Raw genomic sequence first — 22,711 nt, 5'->3', positions numbered from 1 at the left:
TCTTGTAAGCTTATACGGGCATACACTGTACATGTTATGTCTCAATCAAACAATTATATAATATTCCTTGATCTAATAAACTGTAATTTGTCAGAGCATGTGCAGGAACATGTAAATGTGAGGGAATGAACAAACTCATGTCGTCGCGGACCCACCCGGTCTTGAGGTTCATGATAGCGTCCTCCACCCCTCTCTGGTTGTATTTGCCCATGTACTGGTGCATGCCTGGGTAGTTGGAGCGGATGTTTTTTTCTGTGCTCCCGTTGGGCACCGTGCCAAACTTCAGAGGTGGGTACTGCTCCTCGGGATGCTGAAACTAGCGGAGCAAAGGGAGGCAAGGGAGGGAGACGGGGCATGAGCCACACCAGGCTGTGCACAAATCTGCCTGACCTATTTCTGTCCACTTTCCAGACTAACTTTCAACACTGTGTGCACAGTCAGATATCTCAAATGAGCGCAGTCTGTGGACTTATAGCAGCATTTAGAACTGTCGTTAAAGTATTCGAGAACTGAGGTAATCGGTTATGTTAAATGGGATTTTATTCATTTCTAAATTCCCTTGCTTTAATCAATTTAACATTCAAATGCACAGGATTTGGCTCCCGCTAAGACTTTAATTCTCCTTCTGCTCTCCCTACTTAATCAGTATTCAAGCAATGAGGTACCTTCTTGTCCGAGAGGCCTGACACTGTGTCAATGTACTCCTCCTGGATCATGAAGGCGGCCAGGTTAGCAGTGTAGGAGGCCAGAAAGATGACAGCGAAGAAAGCCCAGATCAGCACCATGATTTTGCTGGTGGTTCCTCTGGGGTTCTCCACCGGCACAGAGTTGTTGAAGACAATCGCCCACAAAAGCCATACAGACTTTCCTATGGTGAAAGTAGACCCTCCAGCCTCTGGCCAAAATGATGAAGAAGGAAAAAGAACAAAAGAGAAAAAAGAGGGCGTAATAAGTGGTTGATACAATCACTTTTTGCTCGCCAGTTTACCGCACAATAGCGTATTCAGTAGCGTCTGACTGCAGATGAAGCAGCCGATTCTAATTAAACTTCCCTAATGATCTGTAAAATAGGTTTACTGTATATTAAGATACACAGAAGGCTTTTTGAAGCCGAAGCTCAAGGATGGTGACTATAGGTTTCGAGGATGGCAGCTTTCAATCCAGCTGCTATGTGATCTTACAAATGATTAAACCACACGGTGCAAATCCCTATTGATAGGGCTCAAACACTTTTTCCTTTACACGACAGGAGTAAAGGAGGAAGGAAGGAGAGAGATGGGGGTGAATGAGAGGGATATGTGAGAGGATGACAGAGAGGTACAATTATGGAGCGCACAGCAATCATGCAGTAAAAGAGGCAAGTCGGGTTGGGTCTTGGACCGAGGCATCAGGCATACTGACTTTCACAGGGGTGAAAACTTTGCTGTGGAATAATAAATGGCTGCTTCAATACGGAGAATACCTGGATGGAGTTCAACATACTGTAGGTATAATCTCCTCTTCGCCACACTCGCAGTTAAGGATTCAGAGCAGCAGATTCAAAATGTCAATGTGAATGTGACAACTGACCAATCAGACAGCAAGGATGCAATCAATATGAAAAAAAGGGTTTAGTTTCATGCTAAAAGATTATTTGGACTTTAAATTCTTGTAAGCAGATTCCAGGAGTGTGTTCAATGTTTGTCCATTTGATCCATGCGGCGACAGCATGAAGACCGTCCATCAGACTGGAACAGACAGACAGCCAAGACCCATCACTCACTCTTGCCGTTCTGGAGGCTGCGGTTGTAGCCCACAGGGCTGAAGAACTCGAAGATGAAGACGGTCACAGCCACTACGGTCAGGCACATGACGAACATCATCACCCACACCGCTGGACTGTAGGGCTCTTTGTAGGGAAGCAAAAGAAGATTTAAATGACCACATACCATAAGGGCTGCGTTGTGAAATTATCATTATTATTATCTATAGAAGGGACAATAACGTTTCATAACCTAGCCCATCATGCACTATATACACGAGCCTTGTATGCAGAGAAAAAAAGCAACCACTGGAAAAAACATATTCTCCAGAAGTCCATAAACACAGTTTTTCTTTGAACAATCAGCTCAATGCAGTCTATAGCCCAATAACCGCTCTCCCGCTGGAGCCTTGAGTCTGCTGACGGAGAGAAACTACAACTTGGGAAAACACAAGCAGCTAAGAAAAAGTAACGACGAACCTAGATGTGAGGACCAGCAGCGTGTGCAAACTCAACACTTTACACTTCACAATTAGATTACATTCTATACATCCGCTGGGCGCCGCACATCAACACAGCCTCTTACCTAAGAAAGCGGAGGGTGATACAGTTCCGTTGCTACGAGAGACCATGACACTTATCCCCGTCTCCACAAAGGGGACAGAGAAATCCACGACTTCTGACCTCTCCTCATTGATAGTCAGCGAGCCAATGGCCATGTCGGCCCGCTTGTATACCACCTAACGGGGACAGGAGAGAAATCTAATTATGGGTAATTCCTGTTGAGAGGCAAAGACAAGACAAAGACAATCTTTTACAGTTCCAGGGGAGACGGTGACATTTCTGCACCTTGACCTCAAATGTGGCTGCATGAGAAAGGCCCCGAATTCAATCTGGTACAAATACTGAACACGTGTCTCCCGTGCGTCTCTCTAGCATACGAAATGAGCTCGGGCCCGTCTCCTCTCTGCCACCATCTAGAAAAACTGCTGATTGTACAAGTGAAAATGTTAATCTACATTAGACATGGCACATCCGCCCTTCAGAGCAAATCAGCAGAAAAATGAAGCGATGGGGAAAGCAAAGCACCCCCCCCCCCTCCCCCTCAATTTTGCCAAGACTCTGGATTACCTGATCAAAGAATGGCAGGCTTTGAAACATCTGACCAAAAGACAAACATTAGTTTTAGAAAACAAAATTAACTTTTGCATGTGAAAATAGATTCGACATGCAGCCCCGGCTCAAGTTATAACTGATGGAGCAGCAGAGCGCAGTGGAACTGTTTTGGAAGCCGTGACAACTGGGCGTTCCCTGACACAAAGATAGAAAACAGTGAGCCGCTTCAACAAAAAAACATCAGCTGCCCCCCCCCCATATCGATCTCAGTATGTGTGTGTGCATGTGTGCACGCTTCTTTGTTTGTGTGTGTCTGTTTACTTTTCTGCCAGGTTCCCTCCGTATCATGAACCTCAGTGTGCTTTGCCGAGAAGATATCAAGAACCAATCACAAGTAGCCAGGGGGTGTCTGACCATGTGTGAGTCTTTGTGCTTCTCCGTGTCTCTGCAGGTACGCGGCGGGGAAGTGTTCGCAGGAGAGTGCGGGTGAACGGCATATGTTAGCCGCCATGCTTCCCCGTCTAATTTGTGTAACTGTGCATTTGTTCCCGTCTATTACAGTGTTTGTTTGTGTCTGCGCATTTGTGTGCGTGCAAGTAACAAACAGCAGCTGTCTGGTTGCTGGCTGCGGTTAAGTGGCCATAACTCTCACAGCGATTGATGTGACATGGCGTTTAACTCGTCACGCAGGACACATGAGAATAGGAAGAGGAATGCTTTGTGGCTGGTTGACTAAAAATGCAACAAAATATGCAGAGGCACGAATATAAACTCACACACAAAGGAATATCATACGCACGTGACACGGGATCAACATTGAGAACACATTGCTTACAAAGGCAGACAAGCAGAACCACCAGCACACACACACACACACACACAGACACAAGGAGACTTGCCTCTCCAATCATGCCGTTCCAAACCCCATCAATTTTCTTCCCATGTTTCCCATTGGTCACTAAGTAAAGGTCATAGGTGAAGCCGACAATCTTGGCCAATCTCTTGAGGATGTCAATGCAGAAGCCCTTGCAGCACTGCTTCATGGGAGCCACACCTTCATAGATGGCACTGTGAAGGAGCCACAGAGAGGTACAAATAAGTAAAGAATCTAAGTAAATGTGTAATCGTGTCAAAGGAAAGAAAAATGAGCAAAACAGAAGGAAATGGTCACAGAGGAGGAATTTTGTGGCCCGGCACTTGGTGACAGGTTTGATCGACCAGTGGAGGATAGGCGCTGTCATCCCCTCAGAAGCTGATGAACCATAAAGCTCCACTGCGGTCATATCTGATTCCAGACCCCTGAGTCATTCCACTGATCCTCTGCAGAGCAGTCTGTTATTGATTATGACCAGAGAGTGAAGAGACCACCGTTTTGATAGGTGATTGATGACGTCACCTCCATTGGATGGCATCAGGAGAGCTTAGGAACTCCATTCATAACACTGATGAATACACTAGAGAGGCTGCAATCTTTTTTTGCCTTTTGATTTCTGTGAATGTTCTTTTGCTTCATTTCCATTCATTATAGTTTTCGCTGAAATCATGGAATAAGTCAAGCACATAAATCACCCTTCATGAAAACCCAGCCTTGTCTTAAATCCCCAAAATTATAACCTGGCATTAAGTGGTCGTCTGCAGGGCACTGAGTCCCGGATGCAGGTCCCGGATGCGGTGTCTGCCTGCTCCACAATGACAAATGGCCTTTCCTCCAGCGTGACAACGCGCAGGTGCTGGGCATCATCAGGTGGTTTAAGGAATGGCCCGTAACGGGACCAGGCTGGGTACCGAAGCCTCAGCACGCCGTTCTCCCACCAGCCTACCTGGGGGAACGGAGAAAAGAGAAACGTTACAGAGGTGGAGCACACGAACACATGCATTTCTATCGCAATCAGTTGAGAGATTCCACCTCTGTGAGCTTGTCTAGAAAACGTGAATGTACTTTGTGTTTGATTTAAAAAATATTATTTGTAGAATGATTAATACTTAATAATTACATGTTTATGTCACATCTCCTTTTTGTATTTAATGTATTAAGGGCACGGAAGTCTTTGTTGTTACAGTCACAGCCATCACACTGACTGGAGTCACATGACTTGATGGCATTGTGACGAAGCTACACATAGACAGCTGTCTGAAGGTCTGTGGTTTTGAGAGGGTTAATCATTATCAAAATAATTGCCCCCCCCTGAGAATTTTTTCAGGAGCCACCACTGCAGTGAGGACTATGGAAATAACTAGTCGTGTTTTCATCCTTCAATGTTTCAATTGAATCTGATTTACTTCTTATTTTTTGTTGTTAATATTTTTCTGGATAGATCTGTTATATATTAAAATATTTGGAAACAGGGTGGGCATGCTGTTCGCCAGTCTTTGACCAGTAATGCAATGATCAGAGCTGTTTGAATATGAGAGGGAAGGGATGAAGTGTCCATTTAACATCCAAAAATAAGCAGATAAAGTCAGCTGTAACCTTCTATTCTGTTGTGGGCAGTAACCGTGATATGGTTACTAATCCATAACGCCCCATTATGAGGGGAGACTTGGTGGTTGTCTTATGAGTAGGGATGCCGTATCGTTTGGGTTTTGATACCGGTGCTAAACCGGTACTTTTAAAACGATACTGGTGCCTAAGCGGAGCCTGAACCGATACTTTATAAAAAAAGAAGCACAAAACGATGATTGACAATGACGACATCGGCCATATTCCTTGTAAAGGCCGTTCTCATGGCCGCCGCTCGCAGCTCAGCTACGAGCTAGCTTAAACATGGTTATAATGCCTAATTTATTATTTGTTGGCCTACTGTTATCAATGCAGGACTAGCAATCAACGTTACGGTACTATTCTGAGTTAAGGCTGCTCCTGTCATCATTGGTTTTCAGGGGGACCGGCCTCACCATGGCGCCCAGTCTGACGCTGATGGGCTCTGTCCGCCGGGCTCAACACGGCGCATGCCTCCGCTTTCAAAGTGAAATGATAGGCTATCGTAACCTGCTGACAGGGCGGAGTCACCAGAGAAGTTCAAAATAATTGTATTTTTCAATTTTAATCGGCTCAGGCACCGAAAGAAAGCACCGACATGTGCGTTGCGTTTCGGTCCGTGCTATATTGGCACCGGTTTTCGGTACCCAACCCTCTGTGTGACGCAATCACTGACCGACATACGGAGTGTTGAGGTCACAGATGGGGCTGGGTCACAGTTTAGTTATCCCCTCCCAAAATAGGGAATATGTGACTACTGGTAGTTTCAAGTTGTCTCATTTCAGATGTATTTACCAAATCATCTGGTTTTGTTAAAAGTTGGAGTTAATATGATTGTGCCCTTTAGCACACACACACACACACACACAAAGCACAGCTACAGGTGATGGTAATAACATGCCAGAAAAGCTAAAGAACAATACTCATGTTTATATATAGTTTTTAAGTTGAGAGTTTAAATATGTGATTTAGGCTCCTAATAATTATTTGATGTATGGTATAATTGTCTACAACCACTTTAATGTGCACTAGTATGCACACTTCCCTGTAACTATGTTATACAACAATTTAATTTAAGAAAGCGACCCACCCTGAATTTAACTATAAACTAATTTTTATTTCAGGTATACTTTGCAGGCTTTTCCTAAAACACTATTCATTGACTCAAACAACAGTAATCACTCTCAATCATCACCTATGACCCACTAGAGGTGTGTGGTAATGTCTGTATCTGATGTCCTCCTGAATTCTCATCTTAATTTGCTGTTGTCTGGACTTTTGTAGGCATCAGCATTCGGGTCGTGGATGTGAAGCCCGACACATGCGCACGCACGCTTCCAAGAGGAAGCGATGTAAACGGTGGACACAGCGTCTCTACAAACTCAAAACTCCATGTGGACCACGTTTTAAAAAGAAACCCGAGGTGAATCAGGTGTTCACTTTTGCTGCCATATACGATGCTGCAGGTTAAGGCTCAGCAGAGAGTTTCTCAGCCAACAAAACGCAAAACTCCAAGGATTTAATCGACATATCTGCAAAACTGAGTTCCTCCACTAAGTCACAGATCACACAAAAGCACGTTAAATAGTGTGTTTCCCAGAAATATACTGACAAGTCCTGCATTGTATGCCTCTAAATATAATCATTAAGCCTATTTTGTTTTATAATAATAACAAATACCAAAACCTTATCTATTGAGTTATAGATACAGAGAAGGTAACACACCACAGTAACACCTAACAGTACACAAACTGATACAAATGCACTCCAATACACATTGTATTAGGCTTCATGTTGTCCTCCTTTGCATGACAAATACATACTGATCGAATACTGTATCATAGATATCGATGAACATCTCTCTGAAATCTCAATAAACACTGGCTATAATAAACTTTATAAAGGCTGCACCTATTGCAGGACTATGGTTTGAATAACATGCTACAGGTATTAGTCGCATCATGGTGCCCACTTGCTCTTTTCTTAGAACACCAGGCCCTAAATATTCATTGATATGTGGGTTGCGAGCAATTACCTGAAACGTTCTTCAAAGGGTACACTGATTGACGGAATTACAGTGGTTATCAAGATTTGGTTGTACTAATCATTTACTTTAGTGTCAAATCAGACATTGCCATGTAATTACATATAATGGCTTCGAGTTGGAAGAAAGCAAGTAACTCTCCAATCCATGCCTTCACAAACAATATGATTTATTGAGGTTGCTGTGAGCTGTTGAATAGCCCAGAGCCAAATCTGCGTGTCACGCTCTGGTCAAAAATCATTTCTACACACTGAAATAGCTCATGTGCAGAGACACATGCCTAGAGATGGCATTTTAGTATGATTCTTAAAATCTGTTCGGGGATTATGTTGTGAGACTCCATTGTACTGTGTCCAATGTCTGTCGAGCATTGGCTGTATCACTGTGTTCCCCCTTCTTTTTGCATTGTTTATAAGCTCTCTGGAAGTGTTGGCTGCTGGATCTTGACACATTCAGACTTTTGAGAGCAACGTGAGGCAGAACCCCAAGAAGACTCAATCTTTTCGTTTTTTTCCAGTTGTGAATCTTCCTCTTGTAAAATCACCTTGACACATGTTGTCACCCGATAAAAGTCTCGTCAAGTGTAACCGAGGCAACATACACAAAAGCGAGTGTACACACATACTGTACACTCCTACACATACATACAGAAATCCATAAGGATATCCAGTGACACACACATACTTTATGGATTTATTTATACATTAAAAAAACACATAGTGAGTGCTTTCGCAGGCGAGTGCAGTAAAGTGTGGCAGCTCCGATCAGCCTGCCTGTCTGTGCCGGTGTAAAGGCAGGGAGAAGAGGAGGAGGTGGCAACAATGACAGTATTTCGACTGCACTTCGACCACAGACACCAACAGACATTCAATCAAAGCGCACTCAGGGAATACAGGCAGCAACCAGAGAGCGCTTACAGGAGCACACACTACTCTCCATCAGACAAACACCAGAAAAATGCACAGGCAGGCATCAGGAGAAGGACGGCCCAAAAACAACCACTTCAGTCAACTCAAATGGATGGAATATTATGAGAGAGAGAAAGTATTCTGGTTTTGAGCAAAAGTTTGAGGTCCGGGAACCACTTTTAACAAAAACCTATCCTTCAGCATCCATGAGTGGCGCCAATGCATGGTCATTAAATTACAGTAATATCCTGGGACATCTAGCGCCGTGTGCTGAGGCGCTGGCCAGTCGACAGTCCTCGTCTGCAGTGTTTCAGTCAGCTAAGCTGGGTGCTCCCAGGCTCTAGGTAATGGTGCAGTCGTTGTAAAGCGAACATTAAATATTCAGAGAGAGACAACAACGTGGATGTGCATAATAGGCCAATACAGGAGTGTTATCCTCATTGTGTGCGTGTGTGTGTAATAGTGCAAAAGGGTTTCTGCAAGATGTGTGTAAGCATATGGTATATGCCCTAATTTTTACGCACACACATGTACATGTGAGTTCTAAGCGTGTGTGTGTGTGTGTGTGTGTGTGTGTGTGTGTGTGTGTGTGTGTGTGTGTGTGGGTGTGGGCGGGCGGGTTTCGTACCCTGGGTTTGTACAGAGTCGAAAGACCAGCGCAGGAGCTTCTAATTGAAAGGGATTTGAGATGTATGGCAGGAGTCAGCATGTTACGACACGCTGAGACTGGACTCTGGTGGGCTGTTAAAACCAGCGGGAGGCTGAGAACCACCAATGTGTGTATATATGCGTGTGTGTGTCTGTGTGTGTAAGCTTGTGTGGGTGCATCAGTATTTGTATTAGTGCAGTGATGATGTTCTGTTGCAGACTGTGTGTTCGGAGAGGACTGCGTGTCTTTACGCATGGACACGTCGACTCGCTAGTGTGCAGTTGAGAAAATGAGCATCGCTCTCTCTTCTGACACCGACGAGGGTAAAATCATGGCGTACTAAAGGCGAAACATCTCCAACAGGTGACAAGGCTTCGTATTAAGGATTTCTGAAGCAACCTCAGCTGAATAGAATATGCATGACACGCCAGGGGTACTGGTGCTTTGGCCGCTAATACAGTTATGTTGACAAGACACTCAAACACTCAGAACAATGGTGGGTCTGCAACCAGATGGTAATGACACACAGGAATCTCCAGCACTATTTACATCAGCATTTAATTTGATGGTAAAAAGCTGAAAACACATTCAATGACGAAGAAGAAAACAGCAACTATTGATCAGAGCAACATCAGAGCATTACTTTAACAAAAGGACAAAGAACGACGTCTATGAGTAGATATGACTGCAGGGCTGAAACGTTATTTCATAGATTAAAGGACAGGTTAAACATTTTTAAGCCTGTCTAAATACTCTCTCATACCCATATGTACAGTACATTTAAAGACTAAAGAAGTATTACTCTCAATATTGGCCCGGAAGCATCTCCACCAATGGCGTAACAGATTAGGGACAAAACCCACAGTCCTCTTGTAGAAATGCATTGCACAATTTGACCGAAGCTTTGTGAAACTCCAACAGTCTTTTCTGTCTTTACATACAAAATTCAGCTTCACCTTAATGTTAAAACGTGGTTTTTCAGGATTGTAGATTCTGTCTATAAGACTATGAAGGTATTGCTTAACAACCAGGAGAGGAGGGAAGATTACGTGATACGTCTTCAAAGCTACATAAGGGCATGTCGTCGTGAATTGAGTCAGACTTGAAAACATATGAACCTATCTTTCAATCTTGTGAGGATTGTTTTCATCATCAACTGATCTATTACAATTCCACCGTGGCCTTGGTGATGCTTGTCTTGTCAAACCAACAGTCCCACTATATTACATCTTCAAATCCTCAGCGAGACAGAATGTTTGTAGTTATCAAAAATGTGACAATTACAATTATGTCAATTGTTTCTGCACTATAAGTGTGTGTGTGTGTGTGTGTGTTTTATCCAGGAAATATCAGAGTTAGAGAGAGATAGCAGAAACTGAACAGGCTCACACGAAGCACGGTCAAATAGTCAGCAGCCAATCTCTCTCCTCTGCCTGTGGTGACAACCAAATAGTAGTCAACCGAGCGTATCATGTGATTCAACAGAAAGCATGCGCCTCTCTCTTCTCAAACGAGACTCAGAGCACATGATTAGACATAAATAACTAATGTCATCTCCTTACATCTTCCCATCCACGTCCAGGTGTCCAGGAAATGACATCGAGGAAGGGGTTGGACAGGTAACCGTCACTACTGAAGGAATAGTCTCGACCACCAAGGGTGATGTTGCTGAAATACCTGCATGGCAATGGATGTAAATGACAGAAAACACGTAATATTAGTAATTTAACTAATTGTTTGGGGGAAATTAGGAGAAAATAGAAGGCGGGTTTTGATGCAACAGTGATCCTTCCCACTTTAAACTAAATCCCAGCTCCTCTGTTGACAGCAGCTTGTCTGTTAATCACATCTGCAGACAAATGATCAGACACACAGGATTGTCAGGACCTTTGAAGTCAGACAACTGCTGCTCTGTGCGTCGCCTGTGAGCTTCATAGTGTGTCTGATAATCACACAGCACAGACGTTCTCATTGTCTCCTCATGTCATCTTGCTGGTTTGAAAACACAAAACCTGAAAGCTTTTTTTTTTTACATGACACAAAGCCTCATGTGGAGAAAAGCTTGTAGTTACAGACAGTGAACAGCAGGTAGCACTGCAAAAAATAAAATAAAAACAACTTGCTTCTCCGATGCTGGACATCATTTAGAAACAACAAGGAAGAGTCCATTAATCATTCCCATTTAAATGCCACACTGTTTGCGCTGTGCTTCATTTACAAAAAACACTGTAAATAAACTCATTAATTACCCGTTTGTCTTATCACACTGACCGAACTTCTCTATATAGTATCATGTGTGCGGCGTGCATGTGGAGCGAGGATGAAAGGCGTTAGAAATGAACACGGATGATAACCAGAACCACTTGGGCGACCTGTTAGAGCGTACTGCTGCCTGTTTGCACAGCCTACAAGGAATATATTACAACCGGCTCATTAATATACATGAGACATGGTCCACTTAGACGCTGGGGTAATTTTGCCAACTCACAACTACATGCACCAACAACATCTATTTTGCACGGATGATAGCCAGCTCCAAATTCACATATCCCCTCGTTGCCTGCTCTCTGACATTGAATCTACCAACTCACCCTGTATACCTTCCAGCTCTTTCTGGCGCTGAACCAACTCGTTTCATAGAATACACCTGGTGCTGTCTCAATATATTTTGTCCAGAGCCTGCCAACTGCCTTGTTCTACCTCCCTGACCCCACATCCATATATGTATCTTCCTTCCCTCCTCACATTCTCCCTTTCCTCTTTCCTCTTATCTCCCTCTCACCTCATCCTGTCCCGCAGTCTCTGGGTCTCATTGGTGTCCGTCATGCAGTTGGTGACAAAGTTCGGCCCACCCGTGGTTCCGTAATCCTTGCGCATGGCCACTGCCCCATGAGTCAGCACAGACACGCCCCGAGCGATCCTCCTGCGAGGTTCATCCCTCCAGCCCTGGGGCCGCACAGCAAACAGAGCCCGAGGCAGGCTCTCCATGCTCAAACCTGAGAGAGCCGGCCCCACAGCGAACCACATGTGCGAGGCTCCGGCCTGACCGGCAGCCCAGGCGGCTCGGAAGACCATCTCAGCCTCCTCCTTGGAGCAGTACAGCAAACGTACCTGGAGGATAGTAGGAAGGCCGGGAGGGAATAGGGACGAGGGAGACACACACACACACACACGCTAGTGAGATAAGGAGGGGACAGGGGAGACATGGAGAGAGACAGAGGGTGGGAGAATCAAGGGGAGAAAGATAGAGCTGGAGCAGAGGTGCACCCGAACGGGAGGGAAGGAGGTTGGATAGAAAAGGCCATAACAAGAAAAAACAAGAGTGCCCGGCGGTGGTAAGAGGAGAGGTAGCTGTAAGCTGATGTGATAAGGTTCATGGGAGTTGGACGTATGGTTCAGGGAGAGGAGCAGACACACCGAAAAGAGGAAAGACAGCATGTGATGAATGCTGACCACGAGTTGAAGGAGGCAACGGAGGTCAGTGCGTAATGAGCGTGGGCCTGATGAAACGAGATACAGTTATGAATAATGAAAACAGGAGTAAAAGAAGGAAGGGAAACTCAAACCACTGTAAGTGAGTACAGAGAGATAGAGAGGTACAGGCGTGGAAGCCAGGTAGAGGGTGTGGGGGGGAGGAAGGCAGTTAAAGACCAAACACACCTGAGAGAAAGCAAAGGGGGAAGAGGTTAAACACTGACACACGTAATTATAAGAGAAAAGAACTCAAGACGACAGGACATGGTGGATGATGCGGATGGAGGGAAGTAATCAAAGCTGGGACAACAGAAAAGTCACTCCTTGGAGAACGGAAAGGGGGGCGGGGGGTGGTGAAGGAAAACAAAGGATGACATATTTTGGTCAAATCCGGGCCCGGAGAGATGTTTGAAAATAAACAGTGGAAGGGGGGGGGGGGGGTTGATGGAGAGTGGCTGGGGAGAAAGAGAGAAGAAAACATTAAAGAGAATGAAAGGCAACATAGAAAGACAGCAGTGACAGTGGAGGAACTCTCACTGAAAGTGCTGAGGTAAGGAGGGAGAGGAAGGAGAGCAGGGAGAGGAGGGAAAAGAGGGGGATAGAAATTGACCAAAGAGGGTTTTAAGGGTTTAGAGCTGGGGGGGGGGGGGGGGGTGTAAGTGCTGACAAATACATAAGAAAAAGAAAATAGAGCATTTAAAATATAACAAATCACAGTGCAGAAAGGAGACAAAGGCGAATTAAAGGACCAAAAAAAGGAAGAAAGCTCATTGATGGAGGGGGGGGGGGGGCAGGGACAGACTGAAAGCCCATTTTGAGAACTGCGCCTTCATTGAATTTTGAACTGTAATGGCTTGGCAAAACAATCCTGCCTGTATGCCATTAAACCTCCAGTGAATTAGGAATGAGAGTGACAGGGGGAGAGGAAGGAGGGAAGGAGGGAGAAAGAAGGCGACAGACTGAATTAGGGAGGGAAGGAGAGAATCAGAGTTATAAACAGGCACACACAATATCTAAAGACGGGAAATGGAGGAAGAGAGCAAACAACAGAGAGAGAGGACAATAAATACTGACAAAGCAGAAGCTTGAAGAGGAATGGAACATTGAGAGATTTGAGTAGAAATTGACCCATCAACCTGCATCAAGCCATTTACAATATAGAGGACATTACCATATATGTGGCAGCGAGAGACAGAGATAAAGAGAGAGAGAGAGAGAGAGATAAAGAGAGAGTGAGAGTGCATGTAATGCAAACATACACAGCATCACTTAGCAATCACAAGCATTTATTAGACCTGCAGTTGTAAATAGCTAAAAGAAAAGGGTTTGGGTTAAAAAGCAAGCACTGCGTACAGGCAACCTGCTGCAGACAGTATGTTATATTAACAGTGACACAAGCAGAGTGGAGTCTAAGGAATCCAATACAGACCCACACACTTACAGACGCAAACACACACAGTCACGCACACACACACACGCAGAGCTGCAGTGACCATGCTGGGACATTAGCGATGACATTGAGACCCAGACTAAAGCGAGCCAACACAGGGTCTGTGGCCGGGTACACATGCTGCAAGAGGGACAGACCGAAGGAATGAAAGGTAGCGTTGCGGAGATGGGGGTGAACAGGAAGGCGGTAACGGAGAGTGAGCCTGTCTCCAGGCAAAGAAACACATGAAGGGAGGTGTGTGTGTGGGGGGGGGGGGGGGGCACATAAGATGGAGAGAGTAAGAACAAATAGTGGAACATGTAAGAGGAGGATCAAGGGGCCAAATAGCAGGTTTACGGGAAGATGATAGGGGGGGGGGGATAAAGTATAAGTGTGGAGTTAAAAAAATAAAAGGAGCACGGCAAGTGAGAAACTGAAAGTAGTAAGGAAAGGAAGGGAGGACTGAGCAAGGCATCGGGGTACTAGAGGGAGCAGGCATGAAGGAATGAAGGAACACACGACTAGAGGTCAGCCAAAACCACGAGTCATTCTGGTCGTCAATGAAACGTCGCCTGGGTTTTTTCTTTTCACCGTTGGAATATCAAAGAAAAAAGTACAGACATAGTGTATAGAGACCTCAGCGTTGCCACGGATACCAACCAAGTCAAGCTGAATTTGGGGGGACATGTGTATAAAATAACGCACAAGCGACTCAAATATTTCCATTTAACGGACCGATGCAGCCCGTAAATATTTCACTGGGTCATCCTTGACAGATTGGATGAAGAGCTGGAACAAGCTGATGCTTAATACGACAGTGTGTTGCATTGTGGGTGATACTGACAGACAGTTTGGAGCAAGATGTTTGTTTTCCAAGTTTAAAGCCATTGAGTATCGAAACTAGGGGGAAGCTTTATGTTATGTGGTTAACCTGCTCAGCACATTGCACATAAGTCTTCGTGCGATGCCAGCCAGCCAAGCAGACCGACTCGTGGTTTGTGTTGTACCGTTGAACTCTCTATGCCTCGGCAGATGGGAGGGGAAGAGAAGAACAGAGGGATAGAGGAGAGAGGGGCGAGAGAGATGTGGAGGGACCGAGGGAGAGACGAAGAAGGAAGGAAAAAGCTCGGAAGCCACCTGTCAGAGAGGGGGCCCCCAATGAGATTTGCAGCACTTCCTCCCCTTTCCTCCCCCCTTTCCCCCCTCCCTCCCCCCTGTCTCACCTGCGCCTCGTTTTCCTTCAGCAGCCTGCGCGTGCGTGCCCCCGCGGGGTCGTCGGTCACGTTCAGGATCACCACGCTCTTCTTCTCCCAGCCGATGAACGAGCCGTCGGTCAGGCCCTCCACCACGGACAGGAAATCCTGGTAGCCATGGTGACGCGTGCACACCACGGAAAAGGATGTCCAATCGTACTCCTCCAGCACCTCAAAGATGACCTCTAATTGGAGGGCAGTAGAGGAGCTGAACTGGAGAAAGATGGAACCTGATTCCTGATTTGGGAAAGAGAGCAGCACATTTGGTTAAAAATCGCACGGTACAATTCATCCTCTGCAGTTGTTCTGTTTCTAACATGCAGCTGCAATGCAACGAGTAATTAACAGACAGTATTTTCACTGGAAGGAACTACAGCAACTCTCTGGACTGCTCCATCTTTATGCACAACATGGAGGCAGCACTCGTGCAGCCGCAAGGCTAAAACAGCAAGCGTAGTCTCCTATGACGTCCAGAAGGGAGTGCTTCTGAAAAGTCTGTTCAGGGGCTGGGAGGGAGTGAGCACTAGGCGAGGGGAACAACCTCAAAGGAAGTTCTTAAAAGTGCTACAATTTAATTCCTCATGAGTTACAACTGATATTTGTAAGCACAGATGCTACGCTTTTTGTTTCCTTTTCCCCTATTTGGTGGTGAAAACCATGTGACAATAGTTTCTCTGGTGTATACACACAAATGTACAGCACATGTTTATTCCCTCATACACACACTCATGCTCATCGCCTCCCTCCCAGGAACATCGGAGGCAGAGCGACAGCCCCAGTTGGTGCCATTTACAGATCAAACACTGCAGAGTTTCAGCAGATCAGCGACCCTGACCTTCAACTTCCCACCGGCACTTGCCCAAACCTTTTCTTCACAGAGAGGACACGCGACATTATGACATCGTAAGTTGTTATGGCAATATAAACATCTCTCCTTTTATACTCCATTCATAGAGCTGTCAATCCATACTGTTTAGTATGCAGCACACATCTAATTAACATTGTTCCAGCGATCACACTACTGGGTCATCTGCCCCCTTGTGGTCCTCGGATTCTCTTTCAGTCCCGCCCCCTCCCCGCCCTCTTCGTCCTCTCCACACAAACATACACACACACACACACACACACACACACACACAAGCTGCAAACACTTGCTCTTTACTCTCCCACCCCCATCCCAACCTCCCTCCTCCTACCTGTGGCATCCTCCCCAGCCCCGCTCCCCCTCCTACTGCCACTATGGGCAGTCCTGTTTGCGCAGAGACAAACTCCAGCATTGGGGCCAATGGACCCCAGGCCGCGCGAGGGGGCCTCTCCTCTTCATAAACCAGACCCTGCAGGGGCCGCGCCGCCAGCAGCTCACACAGCTGGGACAGCACCGTCTTCGGACTACTGTCATTCACCTGGGAGATGATAGAAGCCATGAAGACAGAGAGGAACAAAGACAGAGGGGGGTGAAGACAGGGAGAGAAATAGAGTTGACTAACCAGGGAAGTGAGTCTTGACTTTGTGTTCTTCACATGGAAAGTGTCAGTAGCATGCATGACATGTCTGGCTCACAATACCAACTGTGGTTAAAGAGCAGAGCCAGGCGCCCGCTCATTCAGAAGGGCCAACACAACGGCAGCAGTGTGTTGCTCATTCAGCTCAAATAATGGGAGTGAGTATGAATAATGGATGGTCATTGTTATGCCCTTCCTTCAAGCAAGGCTGGATGAGCATTGGGTGGAGGAGACAGTATCCAACCTGTAGCCAGATGACGTTAGCAGAGCCCCACTGGGTGACCACGCTCTCCCCCAGGGAGCCGTATACCCGGCCGAAGCCGGGGTAGAGCACCCTTCCCCCAGACCCCGCCGTCGCTGCCTCGGCCTGCACCGTAGCACCGGCGTGGATAACGGCGATGTTGAACGTCATCATGGCGCCTGCATCACGTTCCCGCGGACTGGGCCGGAGCAGGAGGTGGGGGGAACAGTCCACCAGACCGGCCCACTCTGCCAGGACCAATAGGAGAGAGAGAGTAGGTATGGCGACCATGGCAACCTGCCGAGGGGGGGAGGCAGATATATATCGCACTAAGAGAGGGTGCCTGGAAGAAAGAGAGACAGCAAAGAGTAGAGCAAGAAGAAGAAGAAGAGATTTAGTAAGACTTTTAATCGAGAGAAGAAAAGAAAGAGGCGGCAGGACAACAACAAAAAGGAGGAGCGGACCGAGACAGTGACGGAAAAGAGAAAGAAAGAAACTCATCAGACGCAGGCAAGATGGAGTAATGAATTCTGAATCCAATCATGGGGTAATAAAAGTTAGCTTTGGCTGGAGAAAATGCCGGACGTGGAATATGGAACGAAGTGGGGAGAAAAACAATAGAGCGAAGAAAAAGAAAAAGAGAAGATGAAATGGGTGCTATTTAGGCTGCAGGCTGAGAAGAACAATATGAGGAAAAATAGAAACTGGCCGTTAGAGAGAAGGAGGGCGAGAGAAAGAGAGAGTTAATAGCAGACGGAGACAAAGATGGGGGTGGAGGTGGTTATTGTGCTGCATGAACGATAACAACAATTAAGATCACTGTAAACACACTCTCCCTCACGCAGCTGCATCCACGCACAGGCAAACACATGCAAGCGTTTGAATATGCAGACACACTCGCAAAATAAATGCATGGCTACACTATGCCCGGAGAGTAGCTTAATGATAGAGAGATATGAGGGTTAATGCAGTGAGCACAAACACACACACACACACACACACAATCGCACTAACAACCACATGGAAAGATAATGACTACCTGAGAGATAGCAGGGCCACACACACACGAAAACACAGCGCATCGTTTTCAATTTACTTCTGGTGCCAACTGCCCTCCCTCCCTTTCTCCATTTCCTTCTCACTTTCTCCCTGCTCCCTCTAGTGCGCAGTCTTTTCCTATTGCCCATCTCTTCTCCCTATTTCCACGGCTTCAGGTACCAAACACAATTGCATTGATTAACTGGGACCCGCTGACATAATATTCCCTCAAAAGTCACTCTCCCTCCCCGTGCCTCTATTTCCCCTCTTCTCCTCTCTGTGTCTTTCGCTCTGTCTTCATCCGACTCCCCGCTCTTTGTCACATACTGCTGACCCTGATCAGTCTTTTGGTTAGAAAAAGAAAGCTGCGAAAGGAAAAGAAAAGGAAAGAAAGAAGTAGAAGAAATAACTGAAGGCGTGAGAGAAGGGGAGCAAAGAAATGAGAATGCTATGTGAATTGAACAGCATGGCACGGTAAATACAGGGCACATGATTGATTGAGGAAAGGAGGCATGGTTTAAGAGGGGGAGACAAGGAGAAAAGGAGGACAAAGTGCAGCGGAATGGTGGAGGTGGCGTAAAATATGTAAGGAGAGAAGGAGGAAAATAAATATTGATTACTAGGATGTGTATACGTGTACGGCCTAAACAAACATACCAAACATCCTGTTTTGAGTGACAGTGATGCGGGTATGTGTGTGTGTGTGTGTGTGTATGTGTGAGTTACAGAGAAAGAAGGAAAAAACGCTGAAATGAGATGGAATGAGAGGGAGGCGGATAGTTTCAGGTAAGAAAAAGAGATGGAGGTGTGGAGCGATAGGGAGAGACAGACCTGTTAGTAGAAGAGAGGGAAAAGGAGAACGTAATAATGAAGGGGAGAGGGAGAAAAACAGGGCTTTGTTGTTGTTGTTGTTGTTGTTTTCTTTAAAGCGAAGACGATGTGGCAAGAAACAATAGGAAGGACAGAGACGAGGACAGAGGAAAGGAGAGCGCACGAGACAAAGCTGCAGGATACAGTCATAACATGGGGGGGGGGGGGCTCTAACTGTTCGGCCCATCACTGCATTTCACTCTCATGATGTGTTTACGTCGCACTGCTCAACCAGCCAGTGCTCTTCCATTACGGCGAGCCTGGTTGTGTGAACACCAGATTCTTATATAATATTATCCACTTTTCCTGCAGAGCGTATACTCCGCCTGTTATTGAACTGCCAACATCTCCCCGAGGCTCGCCACGATAAAGCAAAGTACAAGTAAATTATAATCAAATCCTCATCTAAATATATCTTACTATAAAGTTCATTATGTGTTTCAATTGGAGGAATAACTGAATCATAAAAGGCGTGCAGTGAGGCGGAAACACACACATAGAAACACACACACACACTCACACACACAGAGGGGAAAGGAGTGTGGGAGAGAGAATTGAGAGATTACACTTTCATTTGATTTTCTAACATAAATGAATCTTTTGTTAAATGTAAAAGTTCACGTTTTTGTATATTTCTTCCCTTTTTATAAAAAAATCATCCTCTCCAGTCTTTGGAGCACTTATTCAGGACTGCATATATATATATATATATATATATATATATATATATTTGGCGAGGGGCTGTCTTACAACCCAGGGAGAGTTTAAATTGGGTTTTGCTCGTCAAAAGGTCTGTAAATGTCAGTTTTACCGTGACAGGGTTCAATGGAAGGAATCCGTATTGAGACATGAACAGTCAAAGCAGCGTTGCCCGAATCTGAACATCGCTAATACCGTATTATTTGAATGATAATGTGTTAATTTGGGTTATTTAGGAGTGTGATGTTTGTGTTAGTTTAATAAATATTGGAATATTTTATTTTCTTGAATGCGACTGTACGGACTACAAAAGATAAAAAGATGGAATTGAAAACCTTTCAGATTTTACGAGAGTCCATTTAAAATATTTTTTTGCTTTCAAACTCAGCGCAGTGCATACATCTTCATTCATCATCTGCTGTCTCAATCATTACATCAGCACTCACATTAAAGTATTTATATTGCACCGAGTTGATCTCTCAATTTGTCAAACACTGTAATAAGCAGCTTACTGTATCTACAGAATAATTATTTTTTTGGCTGAGCCTGTTTAGTTTATCTGTTTTAGTTTATTTATTTATTTAAAACAAAGAAAGTAACGTTTACAGCCCCAAAGAAGCTGGCGTAGCCTACATGCCAGTGACTGTTAGAAGCAAACTAAAAACACCTTGAGGAGTATTTACAGAGTACTTAGAAGAAGGCTGACAGAGACCGCTAATCAGGAAGATGAGAGAGAAAACATTCACGAAGGCAAGCCAGTCTCCTCTTTCTCTTCCAACACATCCAGTACTTCACAATCAAAACACATGATATGTTCACTGTGATTACACATGAATTAATGACTACTGCATGGGCAGCTTCACTGGTTTCAAAGATATCTTTGCAGTTGTGTGAAGCTGAAGGCAAATCAACTATGAAGGAATATACCTCTGGAGAGGATCACAGTGAAGCCTATACTATTCCTACACAACAAGTTGTATAGCCTCTAACCCCAAAAGAAAAAATTGATTCTTGCTGTCAGTGTGATGGAAGCAGGACAATCACAATGTTTTAGAGGATAAGATTCCCTCCTTCCTCTCAACTGTGTGCTCCAGCTGCAGCGAGCGCCTGCGGTGAAGAGTGAGTCGCGGGAGAGAAGTTAACCGCTCGGGTAGGAGCCCGTTCTTGGCATCCACGCCTCTCTGAGCCCCTTACCCACTGAAGTCCAATGGCGGCGGCGTGCCAGACCGTGTGCTGCATCGGATCTGCCGGGGAAATGTGAATGGGGAAGGAGTCAGTGGAGTCTGGAGTGTGGAGTTGTGAAAGTGCAGTGTTCAGCGTTGTGTTTACCCCACGTCGGGGCTCTGCTGCTTCATTCCATTCTGTCATGCAGAGAAATGGACCTGCTCCTCGCTGCCTGTGGCTCAGGCTGCACTGAATCAGCCCCGGCAGCTTTCTGAAATATATGCAGGCTAATGATATAGAGTCTACTGTACACCGTTAGAAGAAATTGCAGCGTCTCTGTGAGTCACTGCGAGTGCCTTGGAAAATAATTCCAACCCTGAAGATGAAGACCCCCCCCCCCCACCCCGTTCGGCCACATTGAAGACCGCAGTGTGCTCCAGAACAATGCTGCATGTAGCCTCCATAATTTCCTTGGGTCCATAGCTGCGCTATAGTAAAAGATAAGATAAAGTGCCGGCACAGTGTGGTGCCCACAGTGTGCATATATGGGAGTGTATCAATGTCCGTGTGTGTGTGTGTGTGCGCGCGTGTGCGTGCGTGTGCGTGTGTGTGTCATACAGGGTAATATGGCAGTGTGGGGGAGTGGAGGAATGAAGAGAAGAGTGCAGCTGGAGCTCAATGCTCCTCGTGTTAATTGGCCCATACTTCAATCACAGCCACTGGAGTGTGTCCTCTCTGACTGAACATATCCTCTCTCCCTCTCTCCCTTTCTCCCTTTCTCCCATACCCAATCTCTCTCTCTCTCTCTCTGCCTCCCCCCCCCCCCTTTCTTTTTGTCCTGCTGCCCTTGTTCATCCACTCACTCACACACGTTTACTCGACACACACACACACACACACGCACACATGGACACACACACTCACTCTGTCACTTGATTTGGTCTGGTTCACTTCTTCATTCATCGTTCCATTCATTCGTTCAGTCACCTCACTCCGCACCATCTCACTTTCACCAACACCCCTATCCTCTCGCCATCTCCCTCCTCCCCCTCCCACAACTCCTCTCCTGTTTTCCTCCAGCCCTCCCTCTTCTTTCCTTTCACACATGTCTTTGTCCTTTACTTCTTTCACTCTCTACTTCCCTCACTTCCTCTCATATCTTTCTCCTTCTCTCTCTCTTTGATCCCTGTTGAGCAGAAGAGCCACCAGTTAGGCGAGCGCCTCTTGCTCCCGTTGTGCAGAGTGAGCAGAGTGATCAGCGAGTAGCGCAGCGTGCAGCAGCAGCAGGACGCACAGGGCTGTATGTTTTTACTGCATGGCTGTAAACAACAGTCGTAAAACCTGCTGCTGCTGCTGTCGCTACCACGATACCGTGCCGCTACCGCTACCGCTGCAGCTGCCACTATTGCTGTTGCTGCCACTCTCGCTGTTGCTGCCACTATTGCGATCGCTACCACAGCAACTGCCACTATCGCTGCCGTTGGTGTTGCTGCCGCTGCTATTGCTATCGCTGCCGCTGCTGCTACCACTGCAGCTGCCGCTATCGCTGCCGCTGCCGCTATCGCTGCCGCTGCTGCTATCACTGCAGCTGCCGCTATCGCTGTCGCTGCCGCTATCGCTGCCGCTGCCGCTATCACTGCAGCTGCCGCTATCGCTGCCGCTGTCGCTGCCGCTATCACTGCCGCTGCTGCTACCACTGCAGCTGCCGCTATCGCGACCGCTGCCGCTACCTTGATAGCTGTGGCTCTCACAAGCCATTCAGGTGACACAAGGACGGAGCCATATCAGACCCTCACAGGGAAATGTATGATAACCAGGTAGGAGATGGACGCTTTCATAAACATGGCAGCATATTGTATGTGTAACAGTGAAATGTGACGGTCTCGCCGATATGGAAGAAAAAGATAGTGTGATGTACAAATCTGAGACAATCTAAAGTTTTTTTTGTCGAAGAAGATTTAAATCCATGTTACATAAATAAATACTGCCAAAGGTGTACAATAAAACAGCATTCGCATTCTCTATCGTATATACTGGAAAATGTAAAAACATTTTTTTTTTAAAGTTCCGTCACAGGACAGGGGGAAGAAGAGTCACCTTGACA

At 46.0% G+C, this 22,711-nt stretch overlaps 1 protein-coding gene across 1 annotated transcript in view; it reads right to left on the bottom strand.

Moving 5' to 3' along the window:
• LOC130213250 (glutamate receptor ionotropic, NMDA 2D) overlaps positions 1-22,365 on the bottom strand; it is a gene marked incomplete at its 3' end in the record, with an annotated part of 30,789 nt that extends 8,424 nt beyond the window's left edge. The window contains exons 1-12 of the mRNA XM_056444727.1: positions 21,979-22,365; positions 16,840-17,133; positions 16,290-16,496; positions 15,064-15,330; positions 11,720-12,048; positions 10,500-10,614; positions 4,472-4,677; positions 3,757-3,925; positions 2,328-2,481; positions 1,763-1,888; positions 666-895; positions 156-316 (exon numbers count right to left, since the gene is read on the bottom strand). Of these exons, the coding sequence (XP_056300702.1) occupies positions 156-316; positions 666-895; positions 1,763-1,888; positions 2,328-2,481; positions 3,757-3,925; positions 4,472-4,677; positions 10,500-10,614; positions 11,720-12,048; positions 15,064-15,330; positions 16,290-16,496; positions 16,840-17,133; positions 21,979-22,365 (2,645 nt within the window). The remainder of the gene's footprint in view (positions 1-155; positions 317-665; positions 896-1,762; positions 1,889-2,327; positions 2,482-3,756; positions 3,926-4,471; positions 4,678-10,499; positions 10,615-11,719; positions 12,049-15,063; positions 15,331-16,289; positions 16,497-16,839; positions 17,134-21,978) is intronic.
• Positions 22,366-22,711: the final 346 nt, after the last annotated feature.

This window comes from Pseudoliparis swirei, chromosome 22, assembly GCF_029220125.1.
Source record: "Pseudoliparis swirei isolate HS2019 ecotype Mariana Trench chromosome 22, NWPU_hadal_v1, whole genome shotgun sequence".
Taxonomy (NCBI): domain Eukaryota; kingdom Metazoa; phylum Chordata; class Actinopteri; order Perciformes; family Liparidae; genus Pseudoliparis; species Pseudoliparis swirei.
The sequence above is the reverse complement of the archived record's forward strand: the minus strand, read 5'-3'. Positions and strand labels throughout refer to the sequence as shown.